General features: G+C 39.0%; 1 protein-coding gene and 1 long non-coding RNA gene across 5 annotated transcripts in view; both read right to left on the bottom strand.

The window, feature by feature from the left end:
- The window catches only part of LOC136359053 (uncharacterized), a 945,479-nt gene that overhangs the window by 802,064 nt on the left and 124,848 nt on the right, over window positions 1-18,567 (bottom strand). The window lies entirely within an intron of this gene.
- NT5DC1 (5'-nucleotidase domain containing 1) overlaps window positions 6,169-18,567 on the bottom strand; it is a 123,282-nt gene continuing 110,883 nt past the window's right edge. The window contains exons 11-12 of one of the 3 annotated variants that reach the window (XM_066315307.1): window positions 17,534-17,702; window positions 6,169-6,412 (exon numbers count right to left, since the gene is read on the bottom strand). In XM_066315307.1, coding sequence (XP_066171404.1) covers window positions 6,294-6,412; window positions 17,534-17,702 — 288 coding nt within the window. In that variant the 3' untranslated portion in view covers window positions 6,169-6,293. Of the gene's footprint in view, window positions 6,413-12,807; window positions 13,907-16,978; window positions 17,080-17,533; window positions 17,703-18,567 lie in introns of those variants that run through there. The other 2 variants (XM_066315306.1, XM_066315304.1) reach the window with 2 other exon arrangements.

The raw sequence follows: 18,567 nt of genomic DNA, 5'->3' as shown, positions 1-18,567 counted from the left end.
TTCTATTTACTGCAGCCAAGACTCAAGGGTGAAATTTAAGATCAAACACAAAGAAAGGCAAAAAAATTAATTTCCACTTAAATATAACACTTACCTGTGCATCAGTACTAAAGTGTACTGTAGCGATCAATTCTTCACACTTCGTTCTAAAGCAACAGTGCTCAACAACTGGTGGCTCTTGTTGCAGTCATACATACTCCCTAAAGGCAGCTCCACCTCTGCTCTCAATTTTAGAGTCATCATGGAGTTGTTGCACTAGTCTGCATCAACAATTGGTTGTTGTATTTATGGTTCTAGGGCTTTTGGGGCACTGCTGCTGAGTATTTCAGGGGCCCCTGTAACCACCTTGTGATGGATAACTCATAGACACAATCCGTATTTGCTGAGTTCCTGGCAGTGTGCTCTGCACAGCAGAGGTCCTTAAATGTGCTCACAAATATGTATACATACACAGAAATACTTTTACAGTTACATTTAAGAATATCTAACAACGGTCATATTAATGGTTATTAAGTCTGTTTTCTTAAATTCATGTAATCATGTTCAGGTTCCATTTTCCCCCCTCATTTTGTGTATGGATTAATATCAGTAATGTACGAAGTATCTCCAAGTTATCTGCACAATAACAAGGGAAAGATTAGAGGAAAGAGGAAAATCCCACAGAATAGATTTATTTCGGTAATTATTATTTTCTGAGATATATGTGAACTCCTTTCCCTGATACTCTCTAGACGTGAATTGCCTGTTGAACTACTATTGTCAGCTCATGCTGACCCTCAGCCTTTTTGTCCTTGGCGTTCATCTATACTCCATCTTCCACCACCTATCTACTGCTGACTAGGTATTTCCCTGCTTACTGCCTAAGAGTGCTTAGTTTATTTAATTGACTTAGACCTCCACACCTCCTATGAAATGCAGATAATTCCCTCATTCCCTTAGTCTCTGAGTTCCCATGTCATGGCATCCTGCCCTTTAATTGCTGAGTGCTCATGTTTATTTTCTGGGCATCTATGAAGGAGAAAACAGAGACACAAGTTCACTGCTGCTCTCTCCAACACTGCTGTCTTCAACATTGCTGCAGCTGATTCAACAGTAGCTCTCCGGTAGATATTTTTGAGGCCTTGGTCAGAATAAGATAAAGAATTTATCTCTTAATTTTAAGAGATACAAAGAAATAAACATATTGTTTCTTTTCACAAAATTTACAGTAGCATCTTCTTTCTCTGGATTAATATAATTTACAGGCTGTTTAGCACCCAGGAGTGAACATATAATTTTTCATTGTGGGCTGAGGTTACAGGAGATGATATAGAAATAAAACTGGAACTCTCAGGAATTATTTTGAGATTAGGCAAGAAAAGAATTGCTATATTCACCTGTACTTTTATTCCTCAGAGACTGTGGAGGCTTTAGAAATTAATCATTTAATGTAAATTTATTAGGCACACGGAGTCCCAATTTTTAGAGTTCATTTAGTGTTGCGACAGAACAAGGTCTACTGAAAGTTAATGGACTTATTTCCTAAAATACACCTTGAAAATACCACTCTCATAAACTTTGAACAAGAACACCTGTTTTTCTCCTATTTTTTCCTGTATACAGTGTAAAGTTGCTTATGATTTTAGTCACTCTTAAAAGGAATATAAGTTCCCGGCCTTGTAAGGAGGAATTAAATGGAGTGTTTAAGTGTTTTTACTCATAAATCTGGTAGCCAGAATACCTTTTTGGCTGGAGAATCTGCTCTGGCTGGGCTGTTGGAGCTGCTGTGCAGACTGCTGCTCCATTTGTGCTGCTGCCATTTTGTGTCTTGCAACCTCTAATTTGCAGAAGGGGCTGGAAGCCATCACATCATTTTGAAGTGGCTGTGATGGTTTCTCACCCCTGTACAAGCACTTAAAAACTGTTATGGCCATGTGTGAGAGAGCCACGTGTGCGCTGTGGCAGAGGGAGTGGGAGGCATGAGGGATTTTTAGCACAGTTCTGATCAAATCAGTTTAGCTGCAGCGGGACCGAAGTTAAACGCGCTGCTTCAGATGTTTGCCCTTCTGTGAACTGTGACATCTGGCCAGCTGTAAAACCTCTGTGGTCTTGCCGTGGCTGCCAGAGAACAGCCGTGGGTACCCACTTCATACTGGAAAGATTTACCTTACACCTCTGTCCCATATCCAGGAAAATGATGGGCCATGCTGGCCAAAGTACTAGTCTTGTGGACAGGAATCCCCAGTTTGCCCTGTAAAGATGCTAGGAAGATTTTAGGGCTGGAAATCGCAGAGTCTGTTTAACTTCCTGGATTCCATCTTATTTTGGCCTTAATCCAGGCTCTGTTTTCCAGTTAAATATTTCTATTTATAATGCTTAGCGAAAAACAGGATTTGTTTCTTGCACCAAAAACATTCGGAAGAAAACCTCTTTTAATTTTTTTTCCTCTCCTGTGACTCACCAAGGGGGTTTGATGTGCCACTTAGAATTGCAGAAAACAAAATTACAGGCAACTGGATTTATAACGGGATTTAGCCTTTCCCCTGGGGGTTCTGGATCAGCTATGTGCTTGCTGGAAAGGCTGGTTTCTGGCCAGTTGTTAACAATAGATGTCTGTGGCTACACCATTTTAGCCATTATACCGTTACAGCCGGCACTCTCTGCAGAGGTAAGGTTCCTGTAGCTTAGCCATGTGCTTTCCCCTCTAAATCTGATGCCATGAGTCAGCTGAAATGCTATTTGCCTCCAGGCATGTGCACAGAAAGAGGCATATTTTGTTTTAAAAGTCAGTTGCTTAAATGTACTGTAAAACTTGTCTTGCTTCCTTCCATGATGCCGAGGAGCAGCAGGCTGCCCTATGCCATGCTTCCCTTCCCAGGGAAGTCAGAAGCAACATCTTCCCATCAGATCCCTGTGATGAAGCGTGTGATTCTTCTACCTTCTTGCACAGAGGTGGCTTTATTTCTAAACCTGACTTCCTGACAAACTGTGCTGTAAAGCATAAGGTTTGTGTACAAAAGTATGTTTTATGCTGTGTTTTTGTTCCCCGTGGTGGCAAAAGGGAAGCTCAGATGTCACTTTCCCACTGGTGGCATCTCTGCTAAGTAACATATTCTTACGCTCTGCTGTTGTTTACCTTGGCATGATTTAATGCATACTTGGCCTCAGGAGGGAAGACTTGAACTAGATTTGGGAATGTTGGTTCCCAGTGCCTGTCATCAGACAGATTTTCCTGGGAATTCCCTTAAGAATTGCTACTGCACTACCACAGATCTGGCACTCAGGTGAGCTGGAGAACCCCATCAGCCTGGGGAAGGAGCAGTCTGAAAATCCTGGGTCCAGCAGTGCCTCGTGCTTGCCACAGATAATCTGCCTGGGTATGTTTATTTAACTTCTCACTGGGGATGAAGAAGCTTTCAGTTCCCATGAAGAAGTCCTGGTCCTGAGCTCTTCTGTGCATCAAAGATTACTTCCCTATCAGTATTAAAGGTATGAATTTATTAAAGTTTTTGGTTATTTTATATGTCTTATGCTGAGCAGGTCAAATTTTGTTTTGTTCGAGGCTGTAGCAAAACCTCTCCTTGCACTGCTTTGAGACAAACTCATCTCCCCTTTCTCATTTTGCTGCTCAGAGATCTTTTCAGAGATTTCAGAGAACTTTTTTTTTTTTTTTTTTTTCAGAAATAAATTCTCTTTATTTTAAAATCAGTCACATGTGCTTTATACCAAAACAGACACCAAAGGGGACTTGGTATTTAGCTGTGGTTTTAAGCAAGACTGTGCCTTTCAGGACTGTCTAACCAGATACAGTGATTTCAAGGAAACTTTACAACTTTATGACTCCCTGCTGATGCTCAAGATAGTTTTGCAGGCACTTCAGGACTCTTTTTGTCAATGGCCTCTTACAAGACAATCCAAGAAATTTCAGAGATTTCCAGGGGTTAAGGAAACAAAGAAGAGAGACAAAAATAAGAAAAAAAAACCAAAGATGGTCTCTTTATGGTGTCATATTTAATATGGTCAGCTCTCTACCAATTTTCTGCCATGTACATTTCTTTTCTCTGGTTCTTCACACCGTTTCCAACAGCCCTCCTCTTGCCACAGCACCAACTGCCTCCTCATTCCTCCATTGACAACCTCTACTTTGTACTAAGACCTGTATGATTTTCACAGATTCTTGAATAGAAGAGTCTTTAAGTAAGAGGGAACTCTACTTTTCAGGCAACCACTTCAGTTATTTTCCCCAAGTTTTCCTGCAGCCACAGACTACAGTGGCACCTGGAGTCGGGCTTACAGCAGCTTGCTGTTATCCTCTTCTTTCTCTGCTACTGTGAAGTCCTGGCAGCAAGTGCAAATGGCTGGTGACAGCCTTTGTCAGAGATGGGCATATGTATTTCTTCTGGCGAGCTTTGTGTTCAGGCTGTCCTTAGAATCCACCACCTTTCCATTAAAAAAATAGTGCTTCTCCACTGAGACACCAGGACCCAGGGACTTAGAAGATTTTCAGTCTGATTTTCCATAACAGTTCAATTAGTTTTCTTTAAAAAATCAAGAAAAAAATCCCCAACCTAAAAAACACAGTTTCAAATTTACAACAAATTGTGAGGGTACACAGTATGGGTTGGCATCATAAATTAGTTAGACATTATCTGCAGAAGATGACTTGATTCAGGCTAGAATTTCAAAGATGCAGTAATTAGGAATATGAGATATTAATCTGCATATCTCTTTCCTTAATACAAACCATAGCACTCTCATGAGCCAGATTTGCTGCTGAAGACATTGATGCTAATTAAAAAATTGCAAATAAACTCAATTATTACTAACTGTTACCATCTTAAGTCAAATATTTTCAGCCTGTATTTTATGAAGAGAATGGCACTTTAATTTTCATTCCTCATTCACCTTGTCTTAAAGGAAGTTTTTTCTCAATTTTATTTTATGCTTCCCTTTCAATAAACCAGTGCTTAATGCTAATTTGGAAATGTTTATTACTTGCAAGTATACTGGTCCACAAGAATGTAAAAATAACATTCTATGTAAAGGCAGGAAAAAATATGCAGACAGAAGCTGGTATCTCTGAAATGAGATATAATGGTGTTTGTGTCTGATTCTGACACAGTATTTTAGCTGGTGAAGCCACGAAGACACAGAATGAACTGTGGTGACACAATTTAAGTGTCAATGCAAGTTAAATCCATTCTGGTAATCGTCTAGGCCTAACAAAGTGAGTTCTTTTCCTTGGAAACAAGAAAATTATATTTTTGTTAACTGTTCTTTAGACTTTGAGGGAAGTTTATTCAAAAATCTGCCATCCTAGTGTGACAAAACTGTTCACTAAAAAAATGTTTGACATGTTTTTGCATCTGCTAGCCTGTGTTAGTTACTGAGCTCTGGAGAACAGGTTTTGGAAGGTAGAGCAGGTAAAAATCACATATTTTCAGTTCATGCCTTGGGTCTTGCTCCCTTCTGGTTGAGGCTGTACTTAGCAAAGATGGCTGGTTGCTATACCTTTCCTACTCTTGGGAGATTTTCCCAGGGAGGTGGAGAATCCGGGTTTGAATCCACTCCATCAGAGAAGGGAACTTGTATGCAGGTTTCTCTCCTTCTGCAGAAGACCTCTGATGCTTGAGGTATTGCAGACTAAAGAAGGAAAAGGCAAGTAGGGAACCTTTTGGCTGAAGAGTGGTTGGGCATTTTCAGGAATACAAAGTATGATAAAGGCTTTGTGAATTATCAGTCTGCATTTAGTTGCCTAAATCTCATTCAAATCTCTTTAAGTATGATGACCTTTCTTCTTGGGACTCAGTCATCTCTGTCTCCAAGAACAGTTACACTGGGAGAATAAATTCCTCAGAGCCTGAAAAACACTGATGTATGGTGATAACGTAGGCTGTCCAAGGTAACTGTTAATTGAAATATGGCTGAGGGTCTGGTTTGTGTCTTTCCTAGGGCTTATTGTAGCAACAGCATCACCTTACATATGGAGAGTACCTAGAATGTCTTAAAAAATGTAGAATGTAGCTTGGGACGAACTATTACTATTACATTTCTCCTGAAGGCTGTGGGCAGTGCATGGAAAAAGCCAACAGCACTCTGTGAAAGGTAGTGGTGGTCAGAAGACTTAGAGAGAAGGATGCATTACTCACCTGTTCCAGCTGGATTAGAGAAATAAGTGAAACACAAGTCTACACAGGAGTCTGCTTTAATCCATCACTCTATTTTATGAAGCATCACACAGCATTTTCACCAATTAGCATTTGATAGCAGTTTAAGTAAGGGCCACAGGGTTATTTAAGGAAAAAGCCGACAACCTATTTCATCATCACTGAGTCCTCACTTGGCAGCAGTGCTCTTGGAGGACTTGGGTAGTACCCAGCAGTTGCTGAACTATTTGAGGAAAATCGTGTAAATCTATAATCCAGTGGTAAATCTGCAAGACAGAAACATACCACATCTGATTAGCAACACAGCCTGTATCACATAAAAAATAAGCTTGTGGTGAGCTGTTTGCTCATCGGCATCAGAATTCAATCAGATTGCATGATTACACATTTATTTGACATCTTCAGCTGTTCAAGGGATAGGCTTTCAGAGTTTATTGAACTGCAGTAAAGGATATTCAGTTCCTTGATTGCTGAAATAATGCTAATCAGAGAAAATCATTTAACTAATGCTTAAATACTAACCAAAAATCTTCATTAAGCCTAGCTGCAGTTTTTCTCCCAATATACCTTCAAGTTCATTCTTCAATTTGTTACCCTTCTCTTTTATCTCAGATATCTACTCATAAGAGGGCTATGTTTAAAACAAAGAATCAGTTCCTTTTTTTGTTTTTCATGGCTATTGAAGCAAGATTCCTGAAACGTACCCGTTCTTGCAGTCCAGTATTAACAACATAATTTTTTATCAAGCATTCTTAGAAATCTGCACTTGTAACTTGATGTACTCATCAATTCCAGGCTGTAAAGAACACTGAATGCATTAAAATAGCTCTGAACAGTCAAGGCTTTCTTTTCTGTAACTTTTTAAAAAGTCTCTGCTGCCAACAGTGATCCACCCACCCTCACAGCCAGAAAACTGGTACTTCCCGTGCTCACCTCATACTCAAAGTTCAAGAAACCAAATTAAAACAAACAAAACAAAACAAAAAACCAACAAAACAAAAAAACCAAAACCACTAAATTCAAGAAACAATTCCATTTCTGATAAATGAAAAGAAAAGCCAACCTCCCACCAAAGAGGGTTAGCTCCTTTCCAGGTTGTCTGTTTAGAACCAAAGTAAAGCATAAAAGCTATCACTCAGCTCATCTATACAATAACTTATGAATTTCAAATTTGTTTTTAATTTGGAGTAAATGTGGGGAAGTGACATCCTGTCACTACTTGCTGCAATTTCCCCCCCCCCACTCAACAGCTTCTATGAAACAGAAACCCACAATTTTAGTAGTTTCGGCAAAAACAACAGGAAATCCAGTTCTGTCTCACAAGTGATTCACAGGAAGGCATCAGGACAGCATCCAGGTCTGCAGCATTAAACTCATATGAAAATAATACAGCAAGCAAATGAGTACTTAGATCAAGCTGAAAAATCAGATAGAGGCTGGAATAAAGTAGGAATAGGAGGAAAGTTAATTAGAAGAGAATTGTTTTAAGTGGGTGATTTTAGCTTGTCAAAGAAGTTAATTTTCTTATTTTGTCTGCATCAGGGAAATCTCTGGAGCTCATTGTGAACATGGCAGAACAGGCAAATGCTTTCCTAGTATGCAGAAGGCTCAGTGGATTTACTGGCTGCTGAGTCTATTTATGATGCTCAGTTTAACACAAAGGCTTCAAAAATTACAAAATAAATTGAAAAAGAAAGCAAATATTTCCAAATATCTTTATGGGCTATAAAAATCAAATGTCTCACAGTTACTTTTATAAAAAAGCTTTTATTAGCTTAATAGTCTAGCAGTCTGGAGGTTCCCAAGAGCCATTTAGTCAAAGACCAGCACAAATGGGGCAGACTTGCTACAGTGGCTTATTGCTGAGGAAAAGAATCAGCTGGATCAAAATGGTAATGTCATGAGTATTTCTTGGTAAACTAGCTTTACAGAATTAGTTTAAACACCCAAACCATTCTATATACAATGCAAAAGGCTCAAAAAAAAGAATAATCCCATTTTTATGTATTCACACTCCAGTCTATCAATTTAAATGTTGATTTTGTCTCAGCAAGCTGACTTTGGGAAGATTACTAGAAAATATCCGTATCCATTTTGCAAAAGCATGGAAAAAAACCCATACAGTATTTGATAATAAAGTCAATCGTGTGAAAAACAAAAACCCCCCCAAAAAAACAACAACAACAAAAAAGTTGCTTATTTCCAAGTCGTTGTTTTCCTAGTGTTTTTTTCCCTAGTAAATTCTTCAGGGTTTGCTGTTGCTGCTGCTGTGGTGGCAGACCTTTGCATCTTGACACCCACTTCTCACCTAACCCTGATGGAGAGTAATAAATTAGGCAGGGGGCAGATATGCAGTCCTCTCTGAGATACAGTTTGACAGAAAGGCTCTAATGAGTCCTACCCTTTACTGATAATGAATTCAGCACAAAACTCATCCAGCATTGCCACTATCCTAAAAAACCCTAAATAGACTTGAACAAATGAAACAGACTGAGACTGGAAGAAGGAACTAGATGACGGTAGCAATTTGTTTAAGTACCCCAGTCACAGAATTTTTCTGCTATTCTTAGGTAATTCCACCCAGACTAATTTTTTAAAAACCCAAGGCAAATAGGATCTTCCCTTGAAGAGCCAAAGACTGCTAGAAATCAGACATGAATGGTCCCAAGAGGGTCCCAGAGGAATACAGAAGGTCCTAGATCTATAGAATTGCCTGCTATTAGATGTATCACCCTGAGTTCCTGTCCCTCTCCTTTCTTTGCTTCCACACCAGCCTGGATGCCAGTGAGTGATGAATACTGCTGTCCCTTATGGTGACCATTCAGTGTGATTGGTGTTTCCCAATGGCTTGGGGAGCCCTCACAGGGTCTATGGCTTAAGCCGAGCTCAGAAGAGCCCCTGCCCTGCCTCCCTTACAGGCCTCCAGTAGCTCTGGTGTGATCAAAATAACAATTATGAGATTTGAACAGCAGCTACTGTCAGTTACTGTGTTGCAGTTATCCAGATCCAGGTATTAAGTGACATTAAGTATAATGTTGTGTTCTGATGCTCAAGTATTCCCATATCCATGCATGTACTTAGGAGTTATGGATGGATTTATAGCATAGTTACAAAGCTGACAACTTCTCACTGTCTTGTGTGCTGTGCACTTAGTGTAGGCCAGCTAAATGAATGTCACAAGCTTTCATCAGAGGAAGACTTGGAGTTCCACCCACAAGCAAGGAAGAGAAACCACAAGAAGAAGGGAAAATGTAATATTCTCAATGAGTGATCAGGAAAGTATTTGAGTAACTGAATGGAAGACAATTTTAATTTAATCCAGACACAGGCCTGCTTGATAAACTCACTATGCTAATTTTTTTAAATTTACTTGAACAAACCAATACATTAAACAAATAAAATCTTAACTAAGCTTTTTAGATGGATGTTATTTTTCAATTAAAAACACAGTCCAAGACTGAAACAGAGTTCTCCCAAAATACACAGCAAAAATGTCAGGAATCATTTTTCAGTATTGACCAACAAAAGCAAAGCCAACATTTTTTCATCATGACACCACAGCAGCATCTCTGGGACGAGTGAGAAGCTCTACAGAAAGCAGAACTCCTCCTCCCACCCTGAGGTCTGCTCCTTGCCAGTGAGCAGCGCTGGTGCCAGATGCTGCAGAAGCCTCCTAATAAACTGCAGCATTGTGTTCTTAAGTGAATCCAAACATATCCTCCTGATTATCATCAAGGAAAAGGCACGAGGAAGACAACTAAAACCTTGTCGGTGATACCCAAGTTTGAAAAAAACCTTTAAACTGCCTAACTCTGGCAAATTTCAGAAAACACTGTCAGAGATCTATCTTACATCTCATCATCTGGCTGAGGTAATTATATGGGCAGAGGGAAAACCATCAGCTAGTATAAACTCTTTTGCTTTTACAGGATTTTCCATAATTAATGCTGGCTTAGAAGCTTTATCATAAATCTTTCATTGTATTTCAAAGTCACTGCTGAAAGAAATTATTAATTTCTTAATGATAACAACTTCTAATAATTATTTCTTAGCAGTGGAGTAAGCACAATTGCTGCAGGGCAACTCACCAGTTTAGTTGTGCCTCTGAGTGACCTAACTTGTCAGTCTGTGGGTAACCTATAACAGGTGTTGCTTTTTCTTAAATACTAAATGTTTTTATCTCCCATCTCTATTTTGTAACAGTCAAAGCAGCACCTGCACTAGAAGCTCAGGATGTGAGACAGAATACTAGAGGCAAAAAGAAAAAAAAAAAAACCAACAAAAAAAACCAAGGCCACAAGTAGATTTATCTGATAGCAGTTATTTTTAGAAAACTTCTAAGGCTGATTTTCCTAAACTGGAGGTCATATGTTTGCTGTGCTAAAGCAAAGCTCCCAAAAGAGTGAAGTCAGCATAAGAAAAGCATTCCTTCTGTCAATTACATGAAAGTCAGCGCTGCTGTCTGCTTAGTCCATAACTCAGAAGTTGGAGAGGATGAAAGTATCTGTGTGGTGCTGTATGGGAAAGGGGGGACTCCTAAATAATAGGTTTGCTCCATAGGAGAAAGCTTCTGGATTTGGTTATAGTTGTTGATATGAGCCAGTGCAGTTTACCCCCGGGCATGCAGGAATAAAGACTGAAAGTGCTCTCAGCCAAAGTGCAGGTTTGCTGCTTTACCTGTACTTACATAAGAGCTTTTGCTAACACAGGTGTATTGGTTGGAGATCATGCCTGTGGCACTGCCAGCAGACATCTGTGGCCTGAGCTTGGCCTGAGGAAGAGCTTCAGTGCCACTGAGGTTTGTCACTGGTTACTTTCCTGTGGTATCTAACACAGAAGACAGTGCCATTGGACAAAACCCAAGTGGCAAACTGCAGGGATATGTGCAGCAGCAGCTTCACTCCCAGTTTTGCAGATGGACGAGTGCCTGAGGAAATGGAATGACTGTCCCATGGTGGCTGCTGCGATTGCTTGTGGTGTGCAATTTTACTGTAATTACCTTGGGAATAACAAGTCACATTACTTTGGGTCTACCCTATGGCCAAGGGACCACTGACCCCTTCCTGAACAAAACAGCTGTGCACAAGGCGTGCACTAACTCGCAGCTGAGCCTGATAAGAGTCTGCAGTGAAGGAAAGCCTTAGAAATTCCTTTGCTGTTTTGGGTTTTCATGAGAAAACTCATTATTTCTATGTGAGGGAAATGGCTCTCATTTTTGTTTTAGTTTAAGCAGTGGTTTTTGAAAGTCTTGTAAAAAAATAGCCCTATTTGGTTTTCTGCTTGATCAGGAACTGATCAGAAGAAAATGTTGGACTGTAATATTTTTAAATATCTAGGTGAAGAATTAATCTTAAAAAAATCTTGAGAGGATGCCAAAATCCTACCAGGATGTGTTAGTCTTTCAGGGATCTGTTAATTAATTTCTGTGTGAATGACCATTCTGGATCTTAGAGCAGGAGGAAGGGCTTCTGAGGTAGGTTCAAGAAGTTAGCCTGGAAACAAGCAATTGTTTGAGCTGACAGGCATTTCTGACTGATGGAAAAAAAAAAAAAAAAAAAAAAAAAAAAAAAAAAAAAAAAAAAAAAAGGAGTTGCATTTTGAAGTTCCTGTGAAGGAGCTATATTAACACAAATGCAGAGATGATACACCCCTTAACTTTCATTTTGAGGTAAACTCATCAAGATCAACCTTCCTCTCCAAACTCATGAGATGGGTTAATCTCATCATGTTCCTCTCTCTTGTAAAATAAATGTTTTCTTTCCCTTTCCCTGATTTTTCTCTCTGGAGAGGTGACAAACATGGTTTACCTTAATATAAAAATCCACACACAGACACACATGAAGACAAGGCCTACATAGATTTCTGTGCATGTGTGACCATCTAAATCCACAGGGAATATTTTAGGCACCAATCCAGAGTACATAAATGCTTCCAGCAATGTTTTTTGCACATGAGAGGTTGCAGATTATGTAGAATTTCAATCTGGTCAGACAAGTATTTTGAATAATTGGTGATTTACCTATTTTTGTTAATTTTCACACTCAAAAATTATCAACACCTTGTATTACAACTAGCGTTTATAAAGTGTCAATCTAAACCCACTCCATAAGCCTGCAATCCAGTCAAAACCCAATTATAGCTTTAATTACAGCCTGCAAATGAAATTATGCTGCCTGAGTTGAAGGATAACTTTAAAGCAGAAATGACTGAGTGGTTCCCCCTTTCTTAATGAGTTGCTCATGAGTTCTCCCTTTAATCTTTTCGAGGTGCCTGTACTTTGACATCTCATAGAGCAGAATAACGATGGCAGGAACATTTTTGTCAGCTATTGGCTAGGAAGTAATCTTTCGGGTTATGCATGAATTGACACAGTCTTCAGGGGCACAAGTCAATACACCTTTCTGAAGGAGGAAGGAAAGCCTGAACAAACTGTAATACACTGAATACTGTCCTTTTGACACTGAAAATTACTATTAAGTAGTCAAATCCTGTGGTAAAGATGAGGTCTCAGACCATTTGGGAAGTAAGTAGATCCAAAAGACTTTTTATAAACTAGTCCTGATTTAATGAAAAATAATATTTTATGGTTAAAATGCTGTTTATTGTTGGTTTCAGCTGTAACTTTCAGCTGAAAAAATAGGTGCTTCATATTTATTTTGTTGGTTGTGTTTGGCTTTTTTTTTTTTTTTTTTTTTTTTTCTAAAAGGAGAACACTGACGCCGGTTTCCTGGAAGAGATGAATCAGATTTACATTATCTGATACTTTGCAACTGACACATAGATCAAGATGCTGTTTATACATCCAGAACACATATCTTCTCTCTATTTGGTTATCTTTGTTATCTGTTTTTTTTTTTTTTTTAAACTTGTATAAAACCTCAGGGCCAGGACACCTCAGAAATGCTCCAGTTGTATATTTGCACCAATTTTCCACTGGGTCTAAGAATACTTTTTTAGCATAAAAGGTTTAATTATAAAAATGACCTCTTTGGCCTCATAGCAGCTACTATTATCTGTAACAGCAAATTCCCAAAGCAGTTAAAATCCTCAAAGCATTTTGATGAACTTAGTCTTTAGATGCTATTGTATAGATACAGTCTTACACTGAAGTTGGCAAGTAAAAGCACAGTTGTAAAATAAGGCATTAAATATGAAAGGCTTCTGCTAACTAGCAATGCGTAATATAGATAGTTCTATGTGTTTAAGGGAATTACATATTATTGTATCATTTGAATAAAAGCACAGTTATCAGTCTGGTTACAGCAGGGACTAATTTAATTTTAAAGGGAGTTGGATTTTACTTGAAGTGATGTAATGTCAGTGAAAAAACATAGAACTAAGGTGCAAAAAAAAAATGAGGGTTTTTTTTGTTTCACTTCAGCAATAATTACAAATGATGTTGTTCAGGATACAGGAATCATATGGCTCATTAGTGTAGTATATGGCTGATCAGTGATTAGTATGATTAGTGAAATTCATGTCTTCCATGATAACAGTTGATTCCTCCAGGGCATTCACCTTTAAAATACATGTGGAAGATGGTGTGTAAAGTTTGCAATCTGTAGTTGATCTCTGCAGGGCAGACCCGTGTATCTGCAACCTGCACATTGCCAGTTCTGAAGCCCCAGCCACGGCTGCCTTGAGCTTTCCATTGTGCAGATAATTTGCAGCTCTAAGCAGAAACATGAACTTCTTTGTCATGGTTCACTGGCAATTTTATCATTATATTTATACAGCAAGCAGACTGACGACTCAAACTCCTGCAGAAAGTTGCAGGGTACAGATCTGTAGGCATCTTTAAAGGGACAGCTTTGGTTAATTATAATGGAGATTTTTTTCTCTAGTTCTAGCTAATTGAAATAACAATAAGACATGAAGAAAAAACTTATGCAGCCATATGGGCAAACACTGATATGATTTCCTATCGCACACAAGATTTAAAAGAATGCATTATCCTCATGCATGACACTTGGTTATCAAATCTCCAAAGTGTGAAATGAACTGTCTCCATAAAACATTTACATTTGCATTGATTCTTTGAAATGAAATTTTCTTGAGCTGTAAAATCACTCAATCTCCTAGTCTTGCATGCAGTAGTTTTTAATCCTATGACAAACTTCACCATTCAGAGATTATGAGACAAATTTAGAACATTAGATTAGGAACGAGGAAATTAGAAAAAAAGTTTTTTATGTTCTCGTTATTACAATTTACACCCCACTTTCTTAGCCTTTTCTTTGCAATGAAGAAAAAAACCCCTCAAAAAAAACCTTACCAAAATTCCCTCATAGCTCTAAAACTCTTTATGGAATTTTTTGAAGTGTCACTTTTATAAAAATACCAAACATAGTGAGACTGAAAGGCAAAGCATTGGCTTGAAATATGCGTATCATATTTTTGGATCAAAGAACTGTTAATCAAAAAACCTGTCTGAAATGGTATTTTTTGAAATTGTTGAAATTACTGTTGGAATACCTATATGATGCAGGAAATACCATTATTAACATGGGGATCTGGAAATGTGATCACAAGGTCACAGAATAGTGGTCGCTGTCCTTGAAGGTAAAGTTCAGATTATTCAGGTAGGAAAGATAAGAGTAATCCCTCTCTACCTGGCTCATACCTAACCTTCTGAAGTAGAGAAGGATGTCCTGGAAACTGTGGTTTATGCAGAATGTAATTTTTCAGAGAGACCCCTACACCTTTTAATTTCCATGTGGGAGCTCTAAAGTAACATTCCCACAGTAATGGATCCCAGTTTGGAAAATCTGTCTTATGATATCATTGTGCTTTAAAATGCTCAAAATCTGTAAGGGAGCTGTAAATGAGGAGAGACTTAAAAGCAGGAAAGTGGAGAAACAGATGGATTTGTGAGTGAGGCATGTAGAGTAGGAGTAGGGACAGTGGCTTCTACTATTTTATTAACCATTTACTGTCAGGGTAACGTATATCTGATTTCCACTCCAAAGTGATGGAAGTACGCAGAAGGTATTGCAAAAGGTCTCCTTTGGGCAATTTTAACAATAAATGAAATAATACTTTTTCTTGCACAAAAGAAAAATGCCAGTTTCTCTTCAGGGACTCTCAGGAGAGTTTAGATAACAAACTGTGGTATAACATTCTGTAACTCCAGTAATACCTTCCTTGCCAGATGTGAGCTTAAAGTTCAGAACTTCTAATGCATCTTTGAACTGGTATTGAGTAAGTGAGTTACCAGTATTGTGTAAGTGAGTTACCAGTATTGAGTAACGATGGACAATTTTTGGAATAATCTTTTTCAATGTGTCTTGAGAAGAAAACCAAGCTGTTCTTTGTGCACAGACAGTCACTGCAGCCAAACAAGAATCAATCTTAGTCAGCAGCGCAGCCATCTGCCACATTTCACCAAATATTTTTGCAGCTCACAAGCTGTTGGCATCCTGACTTGTATGTGGCACTTACTACTGCTCACGCAGGTGTACAAGAGCCAGGTAAGACATTGTTGATAGAAAAGCCCTTGTCAACCCCCAGGTCACAGGAAGCTGCAGTGAGGTGGCAGCTTGTTAAGCTGGGTCAGGCTGAGCGAGGTGCTGCCAAGGCTGAGCCAGGCAGGATTGAGCTCACACATCAGCACATCACTGGCTGGGAGCTGGCTTCATGTGGTCAGCATGGTGGCAGCCTGGCTGCATGCTTGGGCTCAGGGGATCTTGAGGAAAGGCCTGAGTGTTTGCAGCTTGGCCATAGAAAGTCCCTTGCTGGTAATTAAAGCAGATGAATGGGAAAGGAAAAGCTGGAGAGCATCAAATTCGCATAACCCATTTCGATCTCTTCTGACTAGTTATTTTCAAATAGCTGCAGTTAAGATATGACTTACAGCTGCAGCCAAAAACTTCAGGGCTTGGAAATACAGGAGTTCTCACAGCTTGCTGTGACAGGAGTTAGACAAGGTATTCAGGAGGAGTCAGGAATTCCTTAACATCCATAATAATGAACATCTCCTCTTCCACACAAACAAACAAGAAATACTGCTCTCTGTAAGGAAGCAGAGATGTTCTCATACCTTCAAATTTGAGTCTGCTGTCCAGCGCACAGCTCCAAGTTTAAAACATCATTTCTTCCCTGTCCTTTAATACTGGAGTATAACTTTTACAGACATGACCCCCTGCTCCAGAACTGGTTCAATGCAGCGAGGGACAGCACACTATGTCCCTCCTATGGAGAAACAGGCTTTGCAAGAGCTCCACTGCTGATGACAGGCAGCTATCCTACTCACTAGATGCCCAGATAGGCCTTATAGGTTTGCACCCTTTCATCTGTAGCTGGAAAGCTCGTCATACATTTGTGGTTGAGGGCCCTTGCTTGTCCTTTAAACTGAGCTGTGGTTCAGGGGGAGCTGGCTGGGAGGCAGAGTTTCAGTGGCTGACTGTTTTCTCTTGGCCAGCACTTCCAAAGCAAACCAGAGCATGACCCTGGAAAAGGTATTAGATGGGAGTTTTATAGAAGAGTTATCATTCTGTTACCATTTTCTTTTGGTATGTTTGGGCTTTGTGCCTTTAGGCTTAAGTAGACTGCAAAATGGTAAATATCAGAAGCATAAATAAATTGTGGCAGTCCATAATTGTTCTGTTTTGAGATATCCACACGCTCTAAGTACATGTGTAAAATATGGTGGCAAAGAAAAGGTCTATCACGTGTCCTGCTGTACAAGCCACTGCTGGGCAAGCCTGAAATGCTCTCTTGCAACAAAACTGTTATTCCTTGGTCTTATGCATGAAGCAGGCAAAAGATGCTGAACACAGGTGTTAAGAAAGCAAATGTTTGCTGTGTTCTTCATTCATTCAATGATTTGTTTATTCCTTTAGGTACAGTTATCATCAAAGTTCAGTAATGCAAAATTATAGATGGAGCACATCTTCATCACCGTCACTTCAAAATCCACTGGTATGTACTGCAGCTGCAAAGTTACAACAAGATGATAACGGGAAGCATAACTAGCCAGATCCGTGAGAAACCTTTTTTTTTAAGTATAACACTGCCATGTAACTTTGTACGCTGTTTGTTTCAAATGTATCTCACCACTGAAAGCAGAAACAGCAAATCACAGTAGGGAAGTAGGGACCAAGTTCAGGAACTACAGTCTGATAAAAGTTGCACCCTATCCCTATCAGGAAATTGATTAAACACCTAGTATTTGCAGACACAAAAAAACCCCTAGTGTATCAGGCAACAATTAAAAGCAAAAATATCAAAGCAATCAATGGCCACTAGTGCTAAGTGTTGCATCATATGAACAGAGTATTTTGAATGTGTTTTAGATCCATGTAATCACAAAACCGTATCTACAGCACTACAAACTTACTATGAATACTGCATGTTCATTAGGAAAAAGCCCCAAACATCTTCCTTACCTGCTATTGCTTCCAGACTAGGGATTGCAATAGTGCTGTAAGTGCTAATACATTTACAAGACCACGTATGAACTAAGGTCTCCTCTGCATTTTCAAGGCCTGGCAATCTGTCCATGAAGAATGAGCCCCACTGTTTAGACACAAAGTAAGGAACTTTGAGCTGATCTCCCTGAAAGAAAAATAAATAAAAAAATATGTAAGTTGAACAAAAAGAGGAATCTTTATTTATACACAAACTTTAGTTTAAAGTGTGTTTTGAGTTTTAGTTTAAAACTCTAATGTTTTTCTGATTCTCTGGGAAGGCTATATTGTATCTCAGGAGCAATGTGGCTTTAAAATATAAAGACAGTAACAATCTTCCCAAAAATCCTCAAGTTCCTGTTTATAATGCTGTAATCATTTGTGTTTATGGATTCTCTAGGACATAAAAAGTGAACTTTCAACATTTTTTAAACCTTTTCAGAAAAGCTCTTCTATTTTTTCTGTTTTTCTGTTTTTGATAGTGTGAATTGCTTGCTTTTCTCTGCTGGAGAGGCTGTGTTACAGCTGGGATCTCCTCCTGGAGGAAAAGGAGCTTCATGATGCCAGGTGGAGTAACTGCAGAGAATGCATCACGCCACCTGTGTTATCTGTTTCTGAGCTGAGGAATGAGTGAAAACAGAGCCTCAGAATCCATGAGAGACACTCAATTGCCTAAAAATTGTGGAATATTTAATGTGCAAATTTTTAATGTATATTTTCAGACAACAACATCTACACTAATTATGTTTTAAAGAAAGCATTAAACCAGCACTGGGAAAATTGACTTTTTACCAGTTCATCTTGACACCTCTTACATACTGCCATGAGCAATAAGAAAAGAATGCCAGGACACATCTACAGATCGATGGAAAAATGGGAAACAAAACTACACTACAGAAAATCTCTTAAAGTCATTTGTGTACAATTTAACTTCTCAGACCTGCAGAGCACAGAACAGATACCATAGTTTGTGCCTCCAGGTTTGTGAACCTTTGTTTTCTAGTCTCCATTTA

Source organism: Sylvia atricapilla, chromosome 3 (assembly GCF_009819655.1).
Source record: "Sylvia atricapilla isolate bSylAtr1 chromosome 3, bSylAtr1.pri, whole genome shotgun sequence".
Classification (NCBI taxonomy): Eukaryota; Metazoa; Chordata; class Aves; order Passeriformes; family Sylviidae; genus Sylvia; species Sylvia atricapilla.
Note: the sequence above shows the minus strand (reverse complement) of the source record. Positions and strands in the feature narration are given on the sequence as shown.